The sequence below is a fragment of the Calonectris borealis genome, chromosome 3 (genome assembly GCF_964195595.1).
Source record: "Calonectris borealis chromosome 3, bCalBor7.hap1.2, whole genome shotgun sequence".
In the NCBI taxonomy this organism is placed as follows: domain Eukaryota; kingdom Metazoa; phylum Chordata; class Aves; order Procellariiformes; family Procellariidae; genus Calonectris; species Calonectris borealis.
The window spans coordinates 128,697,596-128,715,965 of NC_134314.1; the positions used below are offsets into that span (position 1 = coordinate 128,697,596).

Genomic DNA, 18,370 nt, shown 5'->3' on the forward strand with positions numbered 1-18,370 from the left:
TCATGCAACTGTGACTGACAGAAAGCAGCATTTACACATTAAAAATGTACCGTTTTCGTAAGCAAATGCACTGTTCCTACAGCAAGTCCTGTACTTCTCCTACGAGCGCAGCATACCACAGATGAGAGACTTGGTAAAACAAGCAGATGAAGACCCGTTCCTCTTCCGAAGTAACGCTCGGAGTAGTTTCCTCTCTGCCTCCCTAAACAAATGCTCTTTTTAAGCGCAAGTGCGATTCCCGAGTGGTATGTTTTTTCTGTTTCTGACTCAAACCACACCAAACGCCCACGTACCACAGGTGTGTGTCTCAGGAGACCGCTGCGGGATACCCGATCGCTTGGGGAGATGGCGGGCGGCACCGAGCACCCCAGGCCGAACCAGGCCAAGCATTAACGGCTTGCCGCAGCCGCAGGGACGAAGCCGGCCAGCCTCCTCCCCGAAGGGCGCAGGGGAAGGAGGCCAGGCCCGCACTGCAAAGCTCAGGCGGCCCGAGGGAAGGCGGCTGGGTCAGAGAGCCGGGCGGAGCTCTCTCACCTGACAGGAGCGACAGCGGCACGGGCAGCGAGGGCGGGAGAGGAGTTTAACGCTCTCACTGTTAACACCTCCCGTGGGCAGCACGGACCCCGCCAGACCGCCGAAGACCCGCTAACCGCCCTGACGGCCGCCTCCCCCCGCACCCCGGCTGCCGCCCGCAGCCCCCGCAGGCAGGCGAAGCCCGCCCCGTCCGGACTCCCGCCCGCCGAGCCGCCAGGGGGCGCCGTCTGGGGGCACGGGGAACGGTTTGGGGGCGCGGGACCTCCGGCTGCGCCGGGCACTCACCTTCCTCCCGCTGCGGCGGGGAGCCCCTTTCCCCGGCGCTGCCGGCGCGGAGCGGCGCGGCCAGGGACTGACGGACCAGACCCCGGCCAGACCCCGCTCCGCTCCCCGCCTCGCTGCCGGCGTCGGGACGCGCCGCCGTTACTCCGGCAACGACGCGCGCCGGCGCTGCGTGGCGTCAGAGGTGACGGGGTGGGGCTAGCACGGAGAGGCGGCAAGATGGCGTCTACGGCGGCCGGGAAGCAGCGGATCCCCAAAGTGGCGAAGGTGCTCGGGAGGAGGCGGCGGGCCCGCGGCCGGGGAGGGTGGTCGCGGCGGCGGGCGGGCGCCCGCCCTCGCCGGGCCCTGGTCCTCGGAGCAGCGCCGGGCGCCCCGGCCCCGCAGCTGCCCGCCGGGCCGGGAGAGCGGCGCTCCCCGCGGCCTGCGGAAGGCGGGTTGAGCGCCCGGCAGCCTTCACGGTGGTGCCGCGATGCTGAAGGGCGGCCGGCTGCCGCGGCTCCCCGCCGCCTCGGAGGCTTTGTCTCTCCCGTGCCCGGGACAGGAGCCGCGTAGGCCCGGGCTGGTGCTGGCGATGAGGTCCCCGGCGGTCTCGGGGGGTCTCCGGATCCCTCTTCGGTAAACGCTGCACGTAGTAAGCCGCCGGGGTAAATTAATCACGGCGGGGCAGGGGGGGGTGTCGGTTTTGCATTAGAAGGAGAAAGTGTGAATCAAGCCCCCTTACTTTACAGGTGAAAAATAAAGCACCTGCAGAAGTTCAGATCACAGCGGAACAGCTTTTAAGAGAAGCTAAAGAGAGAGAACTTGAACTTCTTCCACCCCCGCCGCAACAGAAGATCACAGATGTTGAAGAGCTAAATGACTATAAACTCCGGAAAAGGAAGGTAAAGGAAAAAAAACCCTGATCTTGATGCTCATATAAAGCACTAGAATTTTACGACATTTTAACTTAACCAAGATGTAGTCTATATTACTTGTGGATTCTCCAGATGAATAGCAATTCTTAAAAAAAACCTAACATTTTCACAGAAAATGCTACTTTTGTGCAAAAATTCTAAATTAAATATGTGTTGTTTAATATAAAATTTGGTAGTACACAACATCTCACATGTGTCCGTGTCCAGTATGTTCAGAACACTGCAAGGGTAATTACATACATGGTTTCTGTGCAGTTTCTTCATCACCACTAGTACCTGGCCAGTCAGCATGACAGAACATTAGCAAGCTTTACAGTAACGCTGCTGTTTTTTCCACCTCAACTGTTTAAAAAACACAGTGTGTTTGCAAGTGATATTTCTATCCTGTATAATTGTGGTATTACTTAGCACACTTTAAAACACAACTTTCTATACTAATCATGGTTATGTTTGATGATTGTCTTGAAACTTGACCTTTTTGCATGTCAGATTTCAGATATAATTTTTTCTCCTTTATTTAAAAGAATGGCTTTGCTCGTGCAAACTTATCTGCGGTTTTATTGTGCATTTTCCTTTGATAATTGCTGTCCTGGATCAGCAAAGCAAGCATATCCTTAACAGGGAACTTTAAATGTTTTCAGCAATTTTTTCTAGATACAGACAGCATTAAGTAGGGCTGTCATTCCCTGAAGCATATATGCATATGTTCAGAACTGGTGACTGTTGTAGCACAGCACAGCACCCTGTACTCAGCCCTGAGTGGGTGTTGGTTCCCCTCCTTACCGTAGTGGCTAGGACTCCTCGTGAAGACTTTGGGCCTTACTGTGCTGGATCCTGGTGTCCCTCACGCGGGCACATGCAGAGCAACTGGATTCAGATGGTCAACACCACAGCACTGCAAAAACAATGTTTGATGTTCTCTTTTGTCATCTCTCTCATGAATGGCAGTAACGAGCCACCACGTTAGCTCTGTTAAACCGTGTTTAGCCACGTGTTAAATACCAATAGCACTAATCCTGATGACAGCCAAACACGAGACTGAAGATGCCCTCACCATTGCAGTGAGCAGTGAAATTTGTCTAGCACATTTGATGCCAGCATATTAAATCCACAGAATAAGAATAAGGTATCTTGCTTTAAAGAAAAATTTAGAGCAACGATACAGGTCAAAGTGAATAAACTCGTGCTAGTGCATCCAAGTATATTCAGGGTTGTCTGCAATGACTGGATTCCATCTGTCCAGGTAATGTTGCTATTGAAACATTAAGCAGGAGGTTAAAAAAAAAAAGTTGCTGTCAGTTGTTATTCCATGAGTATTTCAGGTATCAGGAACTTGAGTTTAGTCCTACTCTGTATGATGATCTGCGCTTCTAGCTTCTGTTATGCAATTTTTAGAAAGCATTGTGTTGAATATGATTTGTTACTACATCTGCATGGGTGTAAGACTTAATTTGGAATTAATTCCGATAATAATAATATTCCATAAGCCATTTATAGCAAGACTGGTCTGCACAGAGGGATTTCTTACTTACAGAAATAATTTTCTCCTCAGACTTTTGAAGATAACATAAGAAAAAACAGGACTGTTATCAGTAACTGGATAAAGTACGCACAATGGGAGGAAAGCCTAAAAGAAATACAGAGGTAATTATGATGCAGCTGCAGACATCTCTTATAAACCTTTTAAGACACATGTTGACAAACACCATCAAAGTCTTGGAGGGACATGATAGATGCAACTTACTTCTCTTTGCTTTCCAGAGCCCGTTCCATTTACGAGCGTGCTTTAGATGTAGACTACAGAAATGTCACACTCTGGCTGAAATACGCAGAAATGGAAATGAAGAACCGCCAGGTTAATCATGCCCGAAACATTTGGGATCGAGCCATCACAACCCTCCCCAGGGTGAACCAGTTCTGGTACGTTTGCAGAGAATGGAGCATTGCTTCTAGCCCCAAAGACTATAGATAATTTTTCTATTTTGGTATCATGCAAAAGCACATTGTTTTCTGTTTCTCCAAGTCTTCAGGCTAAAGGAAGGCTTAATTTTTGGAAAGGTTTTGTACTTTTCAAGTGGCAAGCGTATTTGGAGAGAAGGATGTTTGTGTGCCTGCATGCTGCCAATCATAACAGTATCTGTAGGCATTTCTGGGGTGCAAGTGGGGAATAGGTGAAGAAATCTCAGTAATGCTCTTATTAAGCACTCAAAAAAATCCTTATAATTTATGTGTTTACTATGTGATTGTAAAAACTTGATCTTGTTTTCTAAGGTATAAGTATACTTACATGGAAGAGATGTTGGGGAATGTTGCTGGATCACGTCAGGTGTTTGAACGTTGGATGGAGTGGCAACCAGAGGAGCAAGCTTGGCATTCCTACATTAACTTCGAGCTGAGATACAAGGAGGTGGACAGGGCGCGCACCATTTATGAGAGATATATCCTTTTTAGCGCATTGCAACACCCGCCCAAGTTTAGGCCTGCATTCTTCACTTCTTTCTTATCTATTCTATCTCCAGCTATGTCCCTGTGCTCCTTTTTACTGTGGTGTGTTGGGAGTAAGCCACCATGCTGAGAGCCAGCAGTAGGTATAAAAAGCATGTTTAGTATATGCCTCCAAATTCAGTTAAGTGAATGTACATCCTGCCACAACAGTGTATATTTAACAGTGCTCATGCTTCCAGCTTTTTTTGGAAGTCATCATTTGTTTCAGATTTCTCTTCCTTAAACTTCTCCCTGACCTTTGCCTGATTTTTATCCCTTTTTAAATTTTCTTTAAGTTCTCAGTAAGGCACAAAGCCTTTGCATGCTTAGAGCTGTTTTGTGTCTTCTTCCCAGTTGCATTTTTTGCATATGCCATCCTTGGGAGTTGTTTCATATAGTCCGTGACCCTGAAAGTCACTGGGAAGAATGCAATTTGAAATGTCCAATTCAACCACCACTGTTTCTTTAACATAGCTCTACTTGTTATTGTTCATCCTGATGTTAAGAACTGGATCAAGTATGCCCGCTTTGAAGAGAAGCACAGTTATTTTGCTCACGCAAGGAAAGTATACGAGAGGGCAGTGGAGTTCTTTGGAGAAGAACATATGGACGAGCACTTGTACGTGGCTTTCGCAAAATTTGAGGAGAACCAGAAAGAAGTAAGACCTCCTTGATAATACATCAGACTAATACCAACCACCCCCACAAGATTTCTTCCTGTATATCAAACTCAAGGCCACTTAACGTTCACTGCAATACTTGTGCTTTTCAGCACCTTATGAGATCTTGTTACTGTAGTCTGAGTTAAGGAGACAATTTTTTGCTTAGCTGCCATTTGCCTTTTGGTGACATCAAGAAAATATGTTCTAAGAAAAGCGGGCACCAAATCTGCCAAGCCTGAGAGTAGTGTCATCGGATGAAATACATATCCTCAGATTTGTAAGTTTCTGAGAAGTTGTAGGCCTGCATGATAAAAAATGAATTAGCCATGTTTTTCCCAGATGGTCTCTTTAAAGTGCCCACGCCACTAAGAAATCGAAAACGTTCTGTGAACCCAAAACCCTGACCTCTTAAAAATATTTTAAATGTCACAAACCTGTAAATGAATAAGAGATGGTGGGTTTTGGTATTTACAGAATATATTCCCCCCCTCAAAGCTTACTCTTCAGGGAGATCTGTGTTAGTCCTGTCCCAAAACAATCATTTACATTGAGATATTCTATGATTCTGTATTCTATTAAATATTGCCAAAAGCTCATTGAGAAATTGTGGGGGAGGAGAGAAGCCGCTTTGTAAATATTACTCAAATGATATTTAATATTTTCAGTTTGAAAGAGTAAGGGTGATCTACAAGTACGCCTTGGATAGAATTCCAAAACAGGAGGCCCAAAATCTCTTCAAGAATTACACCATCTTTGAGAAGAAGTTTGGAGACAGGAGGGGAATTGAAGACATCATTGTCAGCAAGAGGAGATTCCAGTATGAAGAGGAAGTGAAGGTATGTATTACAGATATCCTCTGGGCTCATCATACATCCAGCTGCTTCTTAAGGTACGTGAGTGTCTCACGATACAAAGGCTGATGAGTTTTGTGTTACCCTTGATACTCAGTCCAAGAAAATACCAAGAGAACACTCTTCTCTTTGGAGGCAGAATTCCATTCATGGGGGAGAGAATGACACTTGCATACACTGCTTTTTTGTTTCTGCATTCTAATGTAGATTGTGAAGCCAAAGTTTTTGATTGAACTCGGAGCTCAGTACCCTTCAGAGTCATCTTAGGGGATAATGCAGTTTAGCTTGTAACTAACTTTACTTCTCTAATGCAGTAACTGTTACAGGACACCTCACCTGTGTGTAAATACCTTTCTGTGAGAAAACGGGCGTACCACACCTCTCTGCTATTCACTAAATACTGCATATTTCATTATTTCCTCTTCCCTTCTCACAGTTCAGTTTGTTTGCCTTCACTTAAAGAATGTTTGTAGGTAAAATAAAAATAAAGAAATAAATGCACTTCAACCCAAAAGCCCTAGCTTAAGGATACCTGAGACTGACAGTTCATTAATATTCCAGTGATCTATTTTAAAGGAGAAATTCTGAATAAAAACTGTAAGTAAAGGAACAGGGACTGTTACTTGTAGTTACTGAAGCTTCTTTCCCATTTCCCTGCTCCCATCTTTCTGGAAGGCAAATCCACATAATTACGATGCATGGTTTGACTACCTGAGGTTAGTTGAAAGTGACACAGATGCCGAGACTGTCCGAGAAGTGTATGAAAGAGCCATCGCCAATGTTCCCCCAATTCAAGAGAAAAGACACTGGAAAAGATACATCTATCTTTGGATTAACTATGCATTATATGAAGAGCTGGAGGCAAAGGCAAGTAGTAAGAACTCAGGTTTTTTTCTTTCCTTCCCAAGTATTCTCCTTATATTAAATAGCTACAGATATTTTAATAAGAAAGCTGAGAACTAAAAATACTATGTCTGTCTTGTTTTGTGTAACAAGCTACAGGATTTGCTATTTAAATATGGTTTTTTTCCTTCCCTTTTTCCCTCCCGTGCATGGGGGAAAAAATATTTCAGTTTTATCCCAATTCATCCAGAAACACGCTGATAATAAAAGCAGAAATATGTCTTTCTAGCTCCATCTGAATTGCCTGTTCCAGGCTGTTACCTGAACTTGTGAAATGGTTTATATTTAACAAAACTATTAGTGAAGTTGTCCTGTGAAGCAGTCAAATTCTTGCTATAGTGGCCTTTTGAGGCTGTATAACTATTTCTTCTGTTATCAGTCATGTAACATTACAGCTGCTCTTTATTTCATAAAATTGTAGTGCAGTATACATATTCAGGGTCTGTTAAAGGAAAAAAAGACTTCTTTTTTCCCCAAAACAGGGACACTCCTGGTTTTATTGTGTAATTCTTAGTGTTGAATCTTGTTTTGAAAAGATGACCCTTACTGATTCTCAGAAGTTACCATCTTTGAGTTGTATACACTAAGTAGATAAGTATGTTTATATCTTAAGTATACGTGATTCTAAACAACTTGACTTAAAAATACTGTTCTGCAGTTTTGCAATCATTGCACGATTCAAGATATAGTGTAATCTTAACAGTGAATGAAGTATTTAATTTTGCCTGTTCTTACAGGATGCAGAGCGAACCAGACAAGTGTATCAAGCATGTGTCGAGCTCATTCCCCACAAGAAGGTATGGCTCCTCTAGCAGTTTGTATTGAGCCTTGGATTAAAATTCCCAAGATAAGATCCTTTAGTTTTCTTTCCCCCCCCCAAGGTTCAAGTGTGTCAGCAGCTCCAAATGGCTACGGGCACATTCATGAAGACTCTGCTCAGGACTTTAAATATCCCTTCCAGTTTCTCATAATGTCTATCTTCTAAAATTGATAGGTTTTTTTTTTCCTAAGCTGAGGTGTTAGGTAATTTGCATCATCGATGGGAGATAGCAGGCCACACACTGATGTCAGATTTCCTCATACAGATGCGATGCAAGGGTTTCTCCAATATTTTCAAATTATTAAGTATGCTCTAAGAAGCTGAAATAACACATAGTCAGAGGATAGTCCAGTACTGTTAAGCAGCAGGGAAGAACTCTTATCTATTCTTTACCTACTTGTTTTCCTCCTCAGGTTGGTCCCTTTTATAGCTGCTCTCAGCCTAGTTGCTTGTAGTCTCTGTAGAGTACTTGGTGTTCTATTCTATATGGGGTTACTGCCTTTTATAGCAACTGTTTCTAATTGTCTGCATGGTCCCAGCTGAAGGAGGTGCATTTGATGAACCATGTGTCAGGTGTGTATTCCCCATTACAATTGGTCTTCAAGACTGATTTTTTGGTTTTGTGGTTTTTTTGCCAGTGAGCTTTAACTAAAATATCCACATGGCTGAACCCTTAAAACAATTCATCAGCATTGCCTTGGAATGTTAAGAAATCTTAGTTCATGTACTTCCTTTTCTAGTTTGTCATGTCATCTGTGTATGTGTAGATGAGGATTAATCTGTAATTATTAAGAGTTGAGTAGCTGTTAATTGATTCAGTGATAGCTGATATTTTACCAATCAGTTGATTGGTTAATGAACCATTTTCTTTGTTTGAGAAGAATTCTGGCCTGGTCATTTTTGCTTTCATCCATGGTGGAGTATATTGTCCTGTTCTAGAGAGGTTGTTTTGGGTTATGAACTCTAAACTTCTCAGCAGAAAAACAGAGATCGAATACAATTAACTGCAGTATCCGTAGCATCTTGTATAGACAGAGTGATTGTTTTTTTAAAGGACGTATGCAGTATTATTTACTGAGCTTCCAGCCTAAGCATCACATTGTTCTTTTTCTTTTAGTTTACATTTGCCAAAATATGGCTGCTGTATGCACAATTTGAAATACGCCAGAAGAATCTTCCTCTTGCCAGAAGAGCTTTGGTAAGCTTTTGTTAATTCCATAATTGACTTTAGTAACTAATAGTAACAAGGGAATGGCATTAAAAGATCTTAAATTGTCCTTTATAAATTGCTGTTTTAATCCACTTAAATAAAGCATCCGAGAAGTCTGCAGGGACCAGTATTTACTGTCATGTATGATTTAAAAAGAAGCGTAGCTTGATATGATGAATTAGCCACGGGCAGAAATGAATGCAGCTTTCTCGTTTCAGCTGACAAAACACACATCTGAATGCAAGAGTACCCAAATCAGCTTAGTGCACTTGGAAATTTTTAACTGCTGCTGATTTGTTTAAATGATACTTGTACTAACAATAGTGTTTTAAAAAGCGTTTTAAAAAATAGGAGTTTTTGACTCTCAGAAATTAAGACCTGCCGAATAGAGTGAGTCCCAGCTACCAGGTTCCTGATAAAGCAATCATGTGGACTTTGGGCTCAAGAGCTTCTGTGCGAATTCCCTATGTGAACGTCAGCATGTCAGAGAACAATGGAGTACGTTTTGGCAGCAAAACCTTTTGAAAGGAAAAACTTTCTTTCCCTTCAGTTCAGATATTCTAAATAAGCTCAGTGATAGCATTAGGAGTTTTGAGAGAAAGCTAATGTTGGTAACAGATGAGGTGGTTTGACTTTAAAGAGGGAACTGATGGGTTTCCACCAAACCCATGGCACAGCAGTGGTAAGAGCATAAACGTGAACGGCCTTCTGTAGCTGACACTGGACCAAGTCTGCCCCAATGTGCTAGTAAAGCTTTCTCTCTTGAGCTGGACTCTTGCCTGTGACCAGAAAAAAATGAAGCGGAGGGGTTAGGTTCCCTGTGAGACTGTTATTGTCTCCTTGCAGGAGAAGACAACCGTCTGTCCTGAAGCGTGCTGCTGTTCTAGCTTGGCTTAAGATACCATCGCTCAACACTACCATAGTCATCAGTCAGCGCCCTGCTTCTGGCTGCCTTTTTTTAGGGGTAAATGTTATGGTAGATTCTGGAAGGGGTGCTTTAGCCCATCTAGAAATACAAAGTTTCCTCAGTTTCTTTTAGGCTTCTCTTTTGTTGGTCTTTTTCCCTGTTGTTGTTTACTTTCTTTGACAGACTTTTTTTTAGCAGGTCACCTTTTTCTTATTTTGGAAACCAGATTTTGCGGCTGCAGCCACAATACTTTTTTGGACTGGACCCAGATTTGGCAAGCAATTTCTTTTTCTTTTGCAATGAGTTGACTTTGAACCACCTCTTTGGCAAGAAGCCTTGCTCCTGTCCTGAGGTGAGGGTCCCGCACTGTCACCATGCAGAAGAGCAGGTCCAGCTCCTGATGCTGAAGCTCTCATCAGCATGCAGACCGCACCTTGCTCTGCCTTATTTTCACTGGCTGCAGAGGGTTTGTGGATTCTTTGTTCTCCCAGGGTCTGAGAGAGGCTGGGACTTTGAGACAGGGGATCAGCTGGAGCCTATGCTGCTTAAGGCAATAGTAAAGGGGAGCATAGTGGGGGGAATAGCGTGGGGAAGAACTGAGCATATTTTGAAATAGAAAAGGCATTTGTAGAGCTGGAGGGCCATAATGGTGACCAAATGGATATTCCCAAGTGGTGGTTTCCTCCATTTTTAAGAAGTACCAAGATAATCACTGTGTAAGAAAGTTGTGCAGGAGAATTGTAGTAAGGGAATTTCATCTCAAATTACTTAATTCGCATTAGCTTGAGGGAACAGAGGCTGCAGTGCTTAATAATACTTGTCTGCAAAAGTGACTCAAAGAGTGAAGCTCACTACATACCTGTCTCAGATATGCCCATTCTTAACTCTTGCTTTAAAAGATTCCCAAATTAAGAATTAGAAACTGCTTTCTCACAGCTTGGCACCGTGGCTTAGGACAGACAGTTTTTTTCAGATGCTGAAGCATATCAACAAGGAAATATTTTTTTAAAACATTATTCTCCATCTATCTGTTACCATAAGTCAGCAGGCAGGGAGTGTGGACAATTCTCTACGCGATGATGAATAGCAGTGGTGGTCCAGGAGACAGTTTCTCGTGATATAATTTGTTTTATAAGATACTTGGGAACTGCTTACCTGGAAGACTGGTACAGACTGGTACTGTGCTTTCTTCAGCTTTTGATGCAAGATGAAGTGTTCATTTGATGAGCCAGGGTGAGTTTCAACTAATACTTCGTGGGGAATCCATTTATGTAAAAGTGTGACAAGTTAGAAGGTTTTCTGCTTTCAGAGTTTTTGTTGATGTTTATGGATACACACTCATTTTGCAAACATTGGTTGGATTTCATACTGGCCCTGACCAGAGTCTTAAAAAACAAACTCTGCTCAAAAATGAATTTTAGTTCAACTACTGGAGAGTAAACAGATGTTTAGAAAATAGAGTGGGTTTTTTTGCTTGCAAGATCTTTAAGTGGTTTTTGGGTTTTTTTGCTTAACAGGGGACATCCATAGGTAAATGTCCAAAAAACAAACTGTTTAAAGGCTATATTGAATTGGAGTTACAATTGCGAGAATTTGATCGTTGCCGAAAGCTGTATGAAAAATTCCTGGAGTTTGCACCGGAAAACTGCACGTCATGGATTAAATTTGCTGAACTAGAGACCATTCTTGGCGATATTGATAGAGCCCGTGCAATATATGAGTTGGCTATTGGCCAGCCCCGGCTAGACATGCCAGAGGTAAGGGGGTAGGTGAACTTTACAGTTGGCACAATTTTAAGGTATTTATTACACAGTGTGGCTAATTAAAATGTAAATAATCTACCAGCTTGAACAGAACTGCTTACCGTAGTGGCTTAGCCTGTGTCTCATTAATTTAGCATCTGTTTCTTAGCAGAGTACGCAGGACTATAAAACCCATGATAAAACATGGAGGGAGAAACATGCTTACAGGAGTAAGCAAAATGGATTATGTGCGCAAGATTTGATATTGCTTAGTCGTAATCCTAGCTTGTACAGACAATAAACACTCAGATCTCTGAAACTTTTCAGAGAAATTTCACATTTATCCATGCTCCTCCTTTTTTTTTTTCTTTTTTTCCCCCATTATTTCAGTGTGCTATGAACATGATGAGAGACTTGTCTTTTGCAGGTTCTTTGGAAATCCTACATTGACTTTGAAATTGAGCAAGAGGAGTATGAGAAAACAAGAAGTCTTTACCGGAGATTACTTCAGCGGACACAGCATGTTAAGGTATGTGTGGGTACCCAGAACACAGAATTGGTCTTGAATGTGGTCCACGGTGAATGGAAACCCTTGACTGCTTTGACTGTGTGGCGTTTTCAAATCAACAGTGAACCTAAGTTCAGTACCACATCTGTGCCATGAAAAGGGGAAAGACATTCTAAATTACATACAACAACAGGCATATCTTACATGAAAGAAGGCTTTGCAGAAGGTTTCCAAGCACCCTCTTCCTGCTTTGGAACTTCAATTGCAAAAACATTACAAGGAAAAAATAGTTTCGATTTTTCTAATGGAGTTTGGTGCTGCTGTTTGACTAAATTCCAGATGGATTTATCATGACCCAAAACAACCCAAGTCAATGTGGCTTACATGAATATTCTGTCTTGTCAAAATGAGGCAAATCTCACACATGTGAAACAAACATGAATTTTCTGGGTATCTGCTTATGAAAAAGTTCTTTAGGCTTGCGTTTACATTTGCTTTTTTGGCTGCTTTGTTTTTTTAAACTATCACTTAGCTCTCAGACTTCAGAGTGGAGGTTTCAGCTTGGGTTTGATTTGCTTTCACCACAGGTGTGGATCAGCTTTGCACAGTTTGAGCTATCCGCAGGAAGGGAGGAGAGTTTGTCAAGATGCCGGCAGATTTATGAAGAGGCTAACAAGGCAATGCGAAACTGTGAGGAGAAAGAGGAGAGAGTCATGCTTCTGGAATCCTGGAGAAGCTTTGAAGAGGAGTTTGGAACTGATACCACTAAAGAGAGGATAGATAAACTTATGCCTGAAAAAATAAAGAAGAGGAGAAAACTGCAAGCTGAAGATGGGGTAAGAGGAAAAATTATGCAAGTAGTCACTTTGACTCCTTGGTGGCTTTATGCTGGGGTCTGGTACCCAGAACAAAGTCGGCTATGATGGATGCTATAACTGCGTAGCAATTTTACTGTGGTAGTTGGAAAAAAGCATTGGCCTGAAACACGTGCTGCTGAGCCTCTTGCTCTTCAGCAGGCTAGGTGGGCAATTGATTCAGAGTGAAATACTCATACCAAATGCTCAAGCTACCTTTAAACTCCTACCATAGACAAATCAAACCAGCTTTAGGTAGTACTATGCAGACAGTGTTTGTTTCTTAACTTTGTTTGGGAAACTATAGCCAGGCTGTTCATCAAATCTGCCTGCTCATTATGCACAGCAGAAGTAGTACTGTTTTACACCCATTCAGCTAATTGGTTTCAGCTGCTATGGATGGTCTAACAAACATTGATTTTAATTTTATCTTACTGTTATGCTTATTAGAAGCACCTTCTAATAGCTAGCATTAACATGCAAATTAAACTTGCTTTGTGTTTGGTTTTTTTTTCCCCCCTAGTCTGATGCTGGCTGGGAGGAATACTATGATTATATTTTCCCAGAAGATACTGCCAATCAGCCTAATCTCAAACTACTTGCTATGGCTAAACTCTGGAAGAAACAGCAACAGGAGAGCGAAGCTGCAGAGATGGATCCAGACAAAGACATTGATGAAAGCGAGTCTTAACACATTGCCTTTCCCTGCCCCTTTTCTTGGGTATTGTACAGTATTTTCATTGGTGACAAATAAATGTATTTGAAGAGTTTTACTATTATTGATTTGAGACATTTTTTGTTTGGAAAAAAAAAAAAGCACCTTATTGGAATTGATTCCCATTAATAGTCTGTTGATTTCCAACAATTAAAAGGAAAGATCACGGGGCAAGTGCAGGAGTCTGCAGCTATTACCAGTGATCTGAGAAGTGGAAGAACGGGACAGCAGCTTTGTTTTTAGCACAAGACCCACTGTTCTAAGACTCCTACAAACTACCAGAGTACTGCTTAAGGATATTAACGTGCCAAGACAGCAGACCTACTTTAATGAGAAAGATGTCTCTCACCATTCCTGATTGATATGTATTGATCCTGAGGGTTGTTGAAAACAATAAATCCTATTAACTGCAACCTGTTCAACTTCCTATCCAAGCAACCTTTTATCCCAGAAAAGTGCTTAGGAGGGACAATAATAGAAGTTAAATATACTGAAACTAGCCCCTAGAAGACAAATCTGTAGAAATTAGTACCATCCAGTTAGTCTGTGTTTTAATATTTTAATATCTTAGCAGCATATTTTGTAGTAAATAATCTATTGGGCAGTAAAGTAGAAGCAATGTAAGTGGGCTTCTCAATGGTTTTTGTATTTCATGGGGAAAAACCATGGAGCCTAAGCTTTCTCATCCATAAGTTCTTGGGGGGGAAGGAGCCTTTCTGTCCGCGTGTGCGGGCTGGCGCCCCGGTCCAGGGAAGTCGGGCAGCCTGTCCTTGCGGTGGGAGGGCAGGGATCGCCGCCCCGGGGCTCAGTCCCGTGGCTGGGGACCTCGCCCACCATGAAGAACGGTGATTTTTTTAAAAAAAAAAGTGAAAGTGTGCCACCACACCCACCAGAGCTATGAGTCGGGCCTTAAACAAAGCTGCTGTTGGCTAAAGACTGGGCAGTTACACGGCTCTGGCCACATCTGGCCTGCCCAGCTGTGGTCAGAGCAGCTGGTGAGCCCTGGGGCTGTCCCTCGCACCGGCCGGGCCTGCCTGCAGCTGGGAGCGCTTCCTCCCCCCGCACCCCCTGGCCAGAAAGCAGATCCCCAGTCCTTCCCCGTCTCCATCAGTGTCATCCTCCCTGGGCTGACGCTTTTGAGCTGCTCCCTTTTGCCCGGTGCGGGGAAGGGTGACCATGCAGGGGATGCACCACCACGCTGCTAGGGGAGACCCGGGAAGGTCAAGCGGGACTTGGTGGCCCCGGGGGGGTGGTCAAGGGCAGGGGGGCCCAGGTGGTTTTCCCCTTGATCCTGCCAGGGGGGGGAAGGGCTTGAGAAGGGGCGGAGGGGGTTGCAGGTCAGAGCCTGCTCGTGCAGCTGGCCCCAATGAGAGCAATTGGGCTTTTGCCAGCAGAGCCCTCTTGGGTGGGCGAGATGGGATCCACCTGGCCAAGGAGAGCGAAAGGCAGCTCGCCGAGGGGCTGGCCAATCCGGCCAGAAGGCTTTAAATTGGGAATGAGGGGGAGGAGGTGATGGCTGAAGGTGAAAGTGGTGGGCTGGCTGTGGGTAAGGGACCTCCAAGTCGGGGCAGGAGGGTACCTACACCGAGGGTACGCCTGCAAGCAGGGCGGTGTTACGGGGGAAGCTCCGGCTCTTAGCCCTTGGGAGCGGGTGCCCGCCTGGGGTGCCTGGGGCCAGTCCCGTGCGCGCAGTGCTCTGCTCGGCTGGTGAGTCCTTCCTGCCCTGCGCTGTCCCGTGTTCGTTCAGCTTCTTAACTTGCCTGGCTGGCAAGAAAAAAATACTTCATCGGCGGGGACTGGCCTCGATCACTTGCTAACCATCGTTCTTCTGAGTTAAAAAACCAGGTATGTGGATTTTCGAGCCAGCTATGTAAGTTTATACCTTCTATTTTAAAGTTTGATTATTGTGTGGGGTTTTTTTGTAACAGTGGTGCAACTGGTGTGCTTGCACCAATTGTTCTTCCTCCCTAAAGTCTTACAAAATCCTGCATGGTAAAGCGGTACTTTACGTTTCATCGTGATGACTGAGAGGGGCACATTGACAGGATAAAAATCTAGCTTATTTAAGTTTATAGCAGCTCTTATGCCTTCTGGGCTTTAATTTTGCCAGTGTCTTTGTGATTTGGGGGTGGGGGGGGGTGTTAGTGATGCCTTTTTTTTATTTTTTTTTTTTCCTTTTTGTAACGGGAGGCCACAGTTGTAGTCCCAGTGCATCCCAGCAAGGGAGCACAGAGCTCCCTTCCCGCCGGGCATCGGGCGGCTCCTGTCCCGGTTCCTGCCTGTGGCTGGGGAATACGGGGATTTTGTGTGTCCCGGGGCTTCGGCGCTTCTCAGAGCATCCTGTGAAGCGCATTTGCGGTCTAACGGGAACAGCTGAAGAGGTATCTCTTCTGCAGCAGTTATTCCTTAAAATTGTGAGTTGCTGCATGCCAGCAGAAAGATGAAGGTGTGTTCATTAAAAGGGAGACCAGAAGAGAGAGTGGCAGGCAAAAATCAAATACAGCAGTGCTATAGTGACAGCAGATTTATCCTGAGCTCTATTTGCTGGAAGTTGGGGTGACACTTGCTTTCATCTTAAAGACAAAAGTAGAAGTTGAATGAAGAACACATGATAGAAATAGGAGTGAGCTGGTCCTCAACGCTAATGTAACAGATGAAGCATTGGGTATTTCTAATCAGTTGGACTTGTATGCAATTTCCCTTTTCTCCTCAATGTCTGAAAAAAATCCTGGAAGAACACTACTGATGCGTTAAGTAGAAATTTCCTCCTGCTGGAGAAGGCATCGGGTAGAGAAGAAGGGTTGGGGGATGAGTGTCACGGGACTCTTTAGCCCAGGAGTCTTAACTTGTCTTTCTGGGGATTCCTGGATTTCCCAGGTTAAAGACGTGTTCCCATGAAGCACAGGGCCAGGGTCCGCTGGCACCCGCTGCACAGCACAAGCCCCTGTTTATGGTCCTCAGCTCCATCTCCCTCGCGCAGATGTTGCCAAAATAGTGAGACCCGTCCCAGCCTCCTCCCCGCTGCCCATCCCCGTGTTTGCCCTGGAATGGCAAACCCCTCAACATCTCCACCTTCGCGCTCTGGGTTTTCCAGGGCTATTCTACATTCAGCTGCTCTGAATTTGGATCTTTGAGATCTGGTTTCGTCTGTTTAAACCCCGAAACACCTGCAACGAGAGATCTGGACTGGCACGCTGAACACCACCTCTCTAGGAGTAAAACTGTTCCACCCTTCGCAGCACTAATGGGAGATACGGATTTCATTGATTTCTTGGGTCACAGCCATGTTTCCACCTCCTTACTCTCCCTCCTCCCCCTGTTATAAGTTTATCTTAGAAAAGGCAAACAGGAGGTTTTTATTCCATAACAAGCTAAGCAAAATTTATCTGCTACCGTAACTTTTGCACAGCCAAATGCTGCCGTGGTCAAAGGGTGTACCTCCGTCTCTCTTTGACATTGTGCACAAACACAGGGAGACCGTGAATGTGTCTAACTTCTCGCAAGTTTTATTAGAAATGGCTTTAAGACGTTCTCTATGCATAAACTCCGTGTTTGTACAAATGGCTTGCTTACAGCAGGTTGTGACATCTCTCGAGGTTTGATTACATCTAAGGTGGTGGAAGAATGCGAAACGTGTGGGCTGCTGTGCCAAGCTCGCGGTATCGCAAACGGAGAGCCGCAGCGGGCTGCCCGCGGCGCCGGCGTTTGCCTTTTTAGGCCCTCTCCCGTTAAGTCTCCTGAAGCCGCGGGGAGGGTTCCCGCGGGCTTCGTCCTTGTGGGTCTGACAGGGCCCTGGTCCCGCTGGGAGGTGCGGCTGCGGTGGTGGCCCTGTGCTCGCGGGTCCGTGACCACCCCCGCAGAGCTCCGAGCAGCCCTCTCGGGGTGATGGAAACGTGCCCGGGCGCCTCACCGTAGCCGTGCCTGCCTGCGGGTCTCCTGCCGCCCAGCCGGCACCCCTGGTCTCCCTCCCGGCAGTCTCTCGTAGGAATGAGAGGAGAGAGCCCCGGGAGGGGAAGGGGGCTCTCTTACTTCTGGCGTGGTAAATGGGCACAGATTTCTGTCTTGTTTTCCCTCGGAAAACGTGAGGCACCGGTAAAGCAGACACTTTGTGCCAGAGACCCTATGCTCTCCAGGAGGACTTGGCCAGACTTACCCTTCTGTTACACTGAGCACAAGACTTAAGCGTTTTTTCAACAATTTCAGTATTAATCTTTTGCCTGCTTCCAAAGTGGGGATGCCAAGCTTAATTAGGCTCGGTTTTCCAGGTATCTACAGTGACAGTTTTTTCTCCCCTTGGACCTTTCATTGCTGAAATGGGGTTGAACGTGGTCTGCCAGCATCTCTGCAGGCCTTGAAGCAGATCTCCGTTTAAGGAGTAGGAAATGGCCTCTGGCAGGAATCCCCTTAAGAGAAACCAACTGAGAAACCCCATCCATGGGGAGGGTAAGATGGCAGAAGGAGCTCTTCTCATGACTGCGCCTTCGGTATTGCAGCTGGGCGTTGGGCAAGGCAGCGCCGTGGGCGCTGGTAACTTACTGTTGCTTGCCGTGCGGTGAGCAAGCCAAGGAAGGTGCCCGTGCCTCTCGTGCTCTCCTGGCAGGCAGCGGGTCGGGTCCGTGAGCAGCGGTGCCAAATCAACGTCTTCCCTTTGTAAAAAGAAGATAGGAAAAAAAAAAGGCACTGTTTGGGGGTGGCAGGGGGGCAGCAAGGAAGGCTGCCAGGACGTGGCAGCTTTCGGCACGTGCCTGCAGTTTCCCTCTATCTTCCGTGCTCCTGGATGCCACGTGCATGGCTGGCACGGCCTGGCTCCCCTTCCGACCTTCCTGGGCTGCTGGCAGAGGCTGGAAGCTGCCCCTGACCCAGGTCGGGGGTTTTGCCGCTGCCCTCAGGGCTGCGAGCAGCAATGCCGGCGACCAGGGGGGCAGCCGGGCTTCTGTTTTGATGCAGAAGCAGATGACCATCTGCGAAGATGGTGCTCACCAGC

At 45.4% G+C, this 18,370-nt stretch overlaps 2 protein-coding genes across 2 annotated transcripts in view; one reads left to right on the forward strand and one right to left on the reverse strand.

Moving 5' to 3' along the window:
- The window catches only part of CFAP61 (cilia and flagella associated protein 61), a 120,897-nt gene extending 119,997 nt beyond the window's left edge, over positions 1-900 (reverse strand). The window contains exon 1 of the mRNA XM_075147900.1: positions 820-900. The gene's annotated coding sequence lies outside the window, so the exon portion shown is untranslated. The remainder of the gene's footprint in view (positions 1-819) is intronic.
- Positions 862-13,447, forward strand: CRNKL1 (crooked neck pre-mRNA splicing factor 1). The gene is made up of 14 exons (XM_075147901.1): positions 862-1,083; positions 1,545-1,697; positions 3,283-3,374; positions 3,492-3,650; positions 4,002-4,168; positions 4,695-4,873; positions 5,542-5,712; positions 6,403-6,594; positions 7,368-7,427; positions 8,568-8,648; positions 11,085-11,324; positions 11,737-11,838; positions 12,405-12,653; positions 13,195-13,447. Exons 1-14 carry the CDS (start codon positions 1,036-1,038, stop codon positions 13,360-13,362), a joined length of 2,061 nt encoding a protein of 686 aa, XP_075004002.1. The 5' UTR covers positions 862-1,035; the 3' UTR covers positions 13,363-13,447.
- Positions 13,448-18,370: the final 4,923 nt, after the last annotated feature.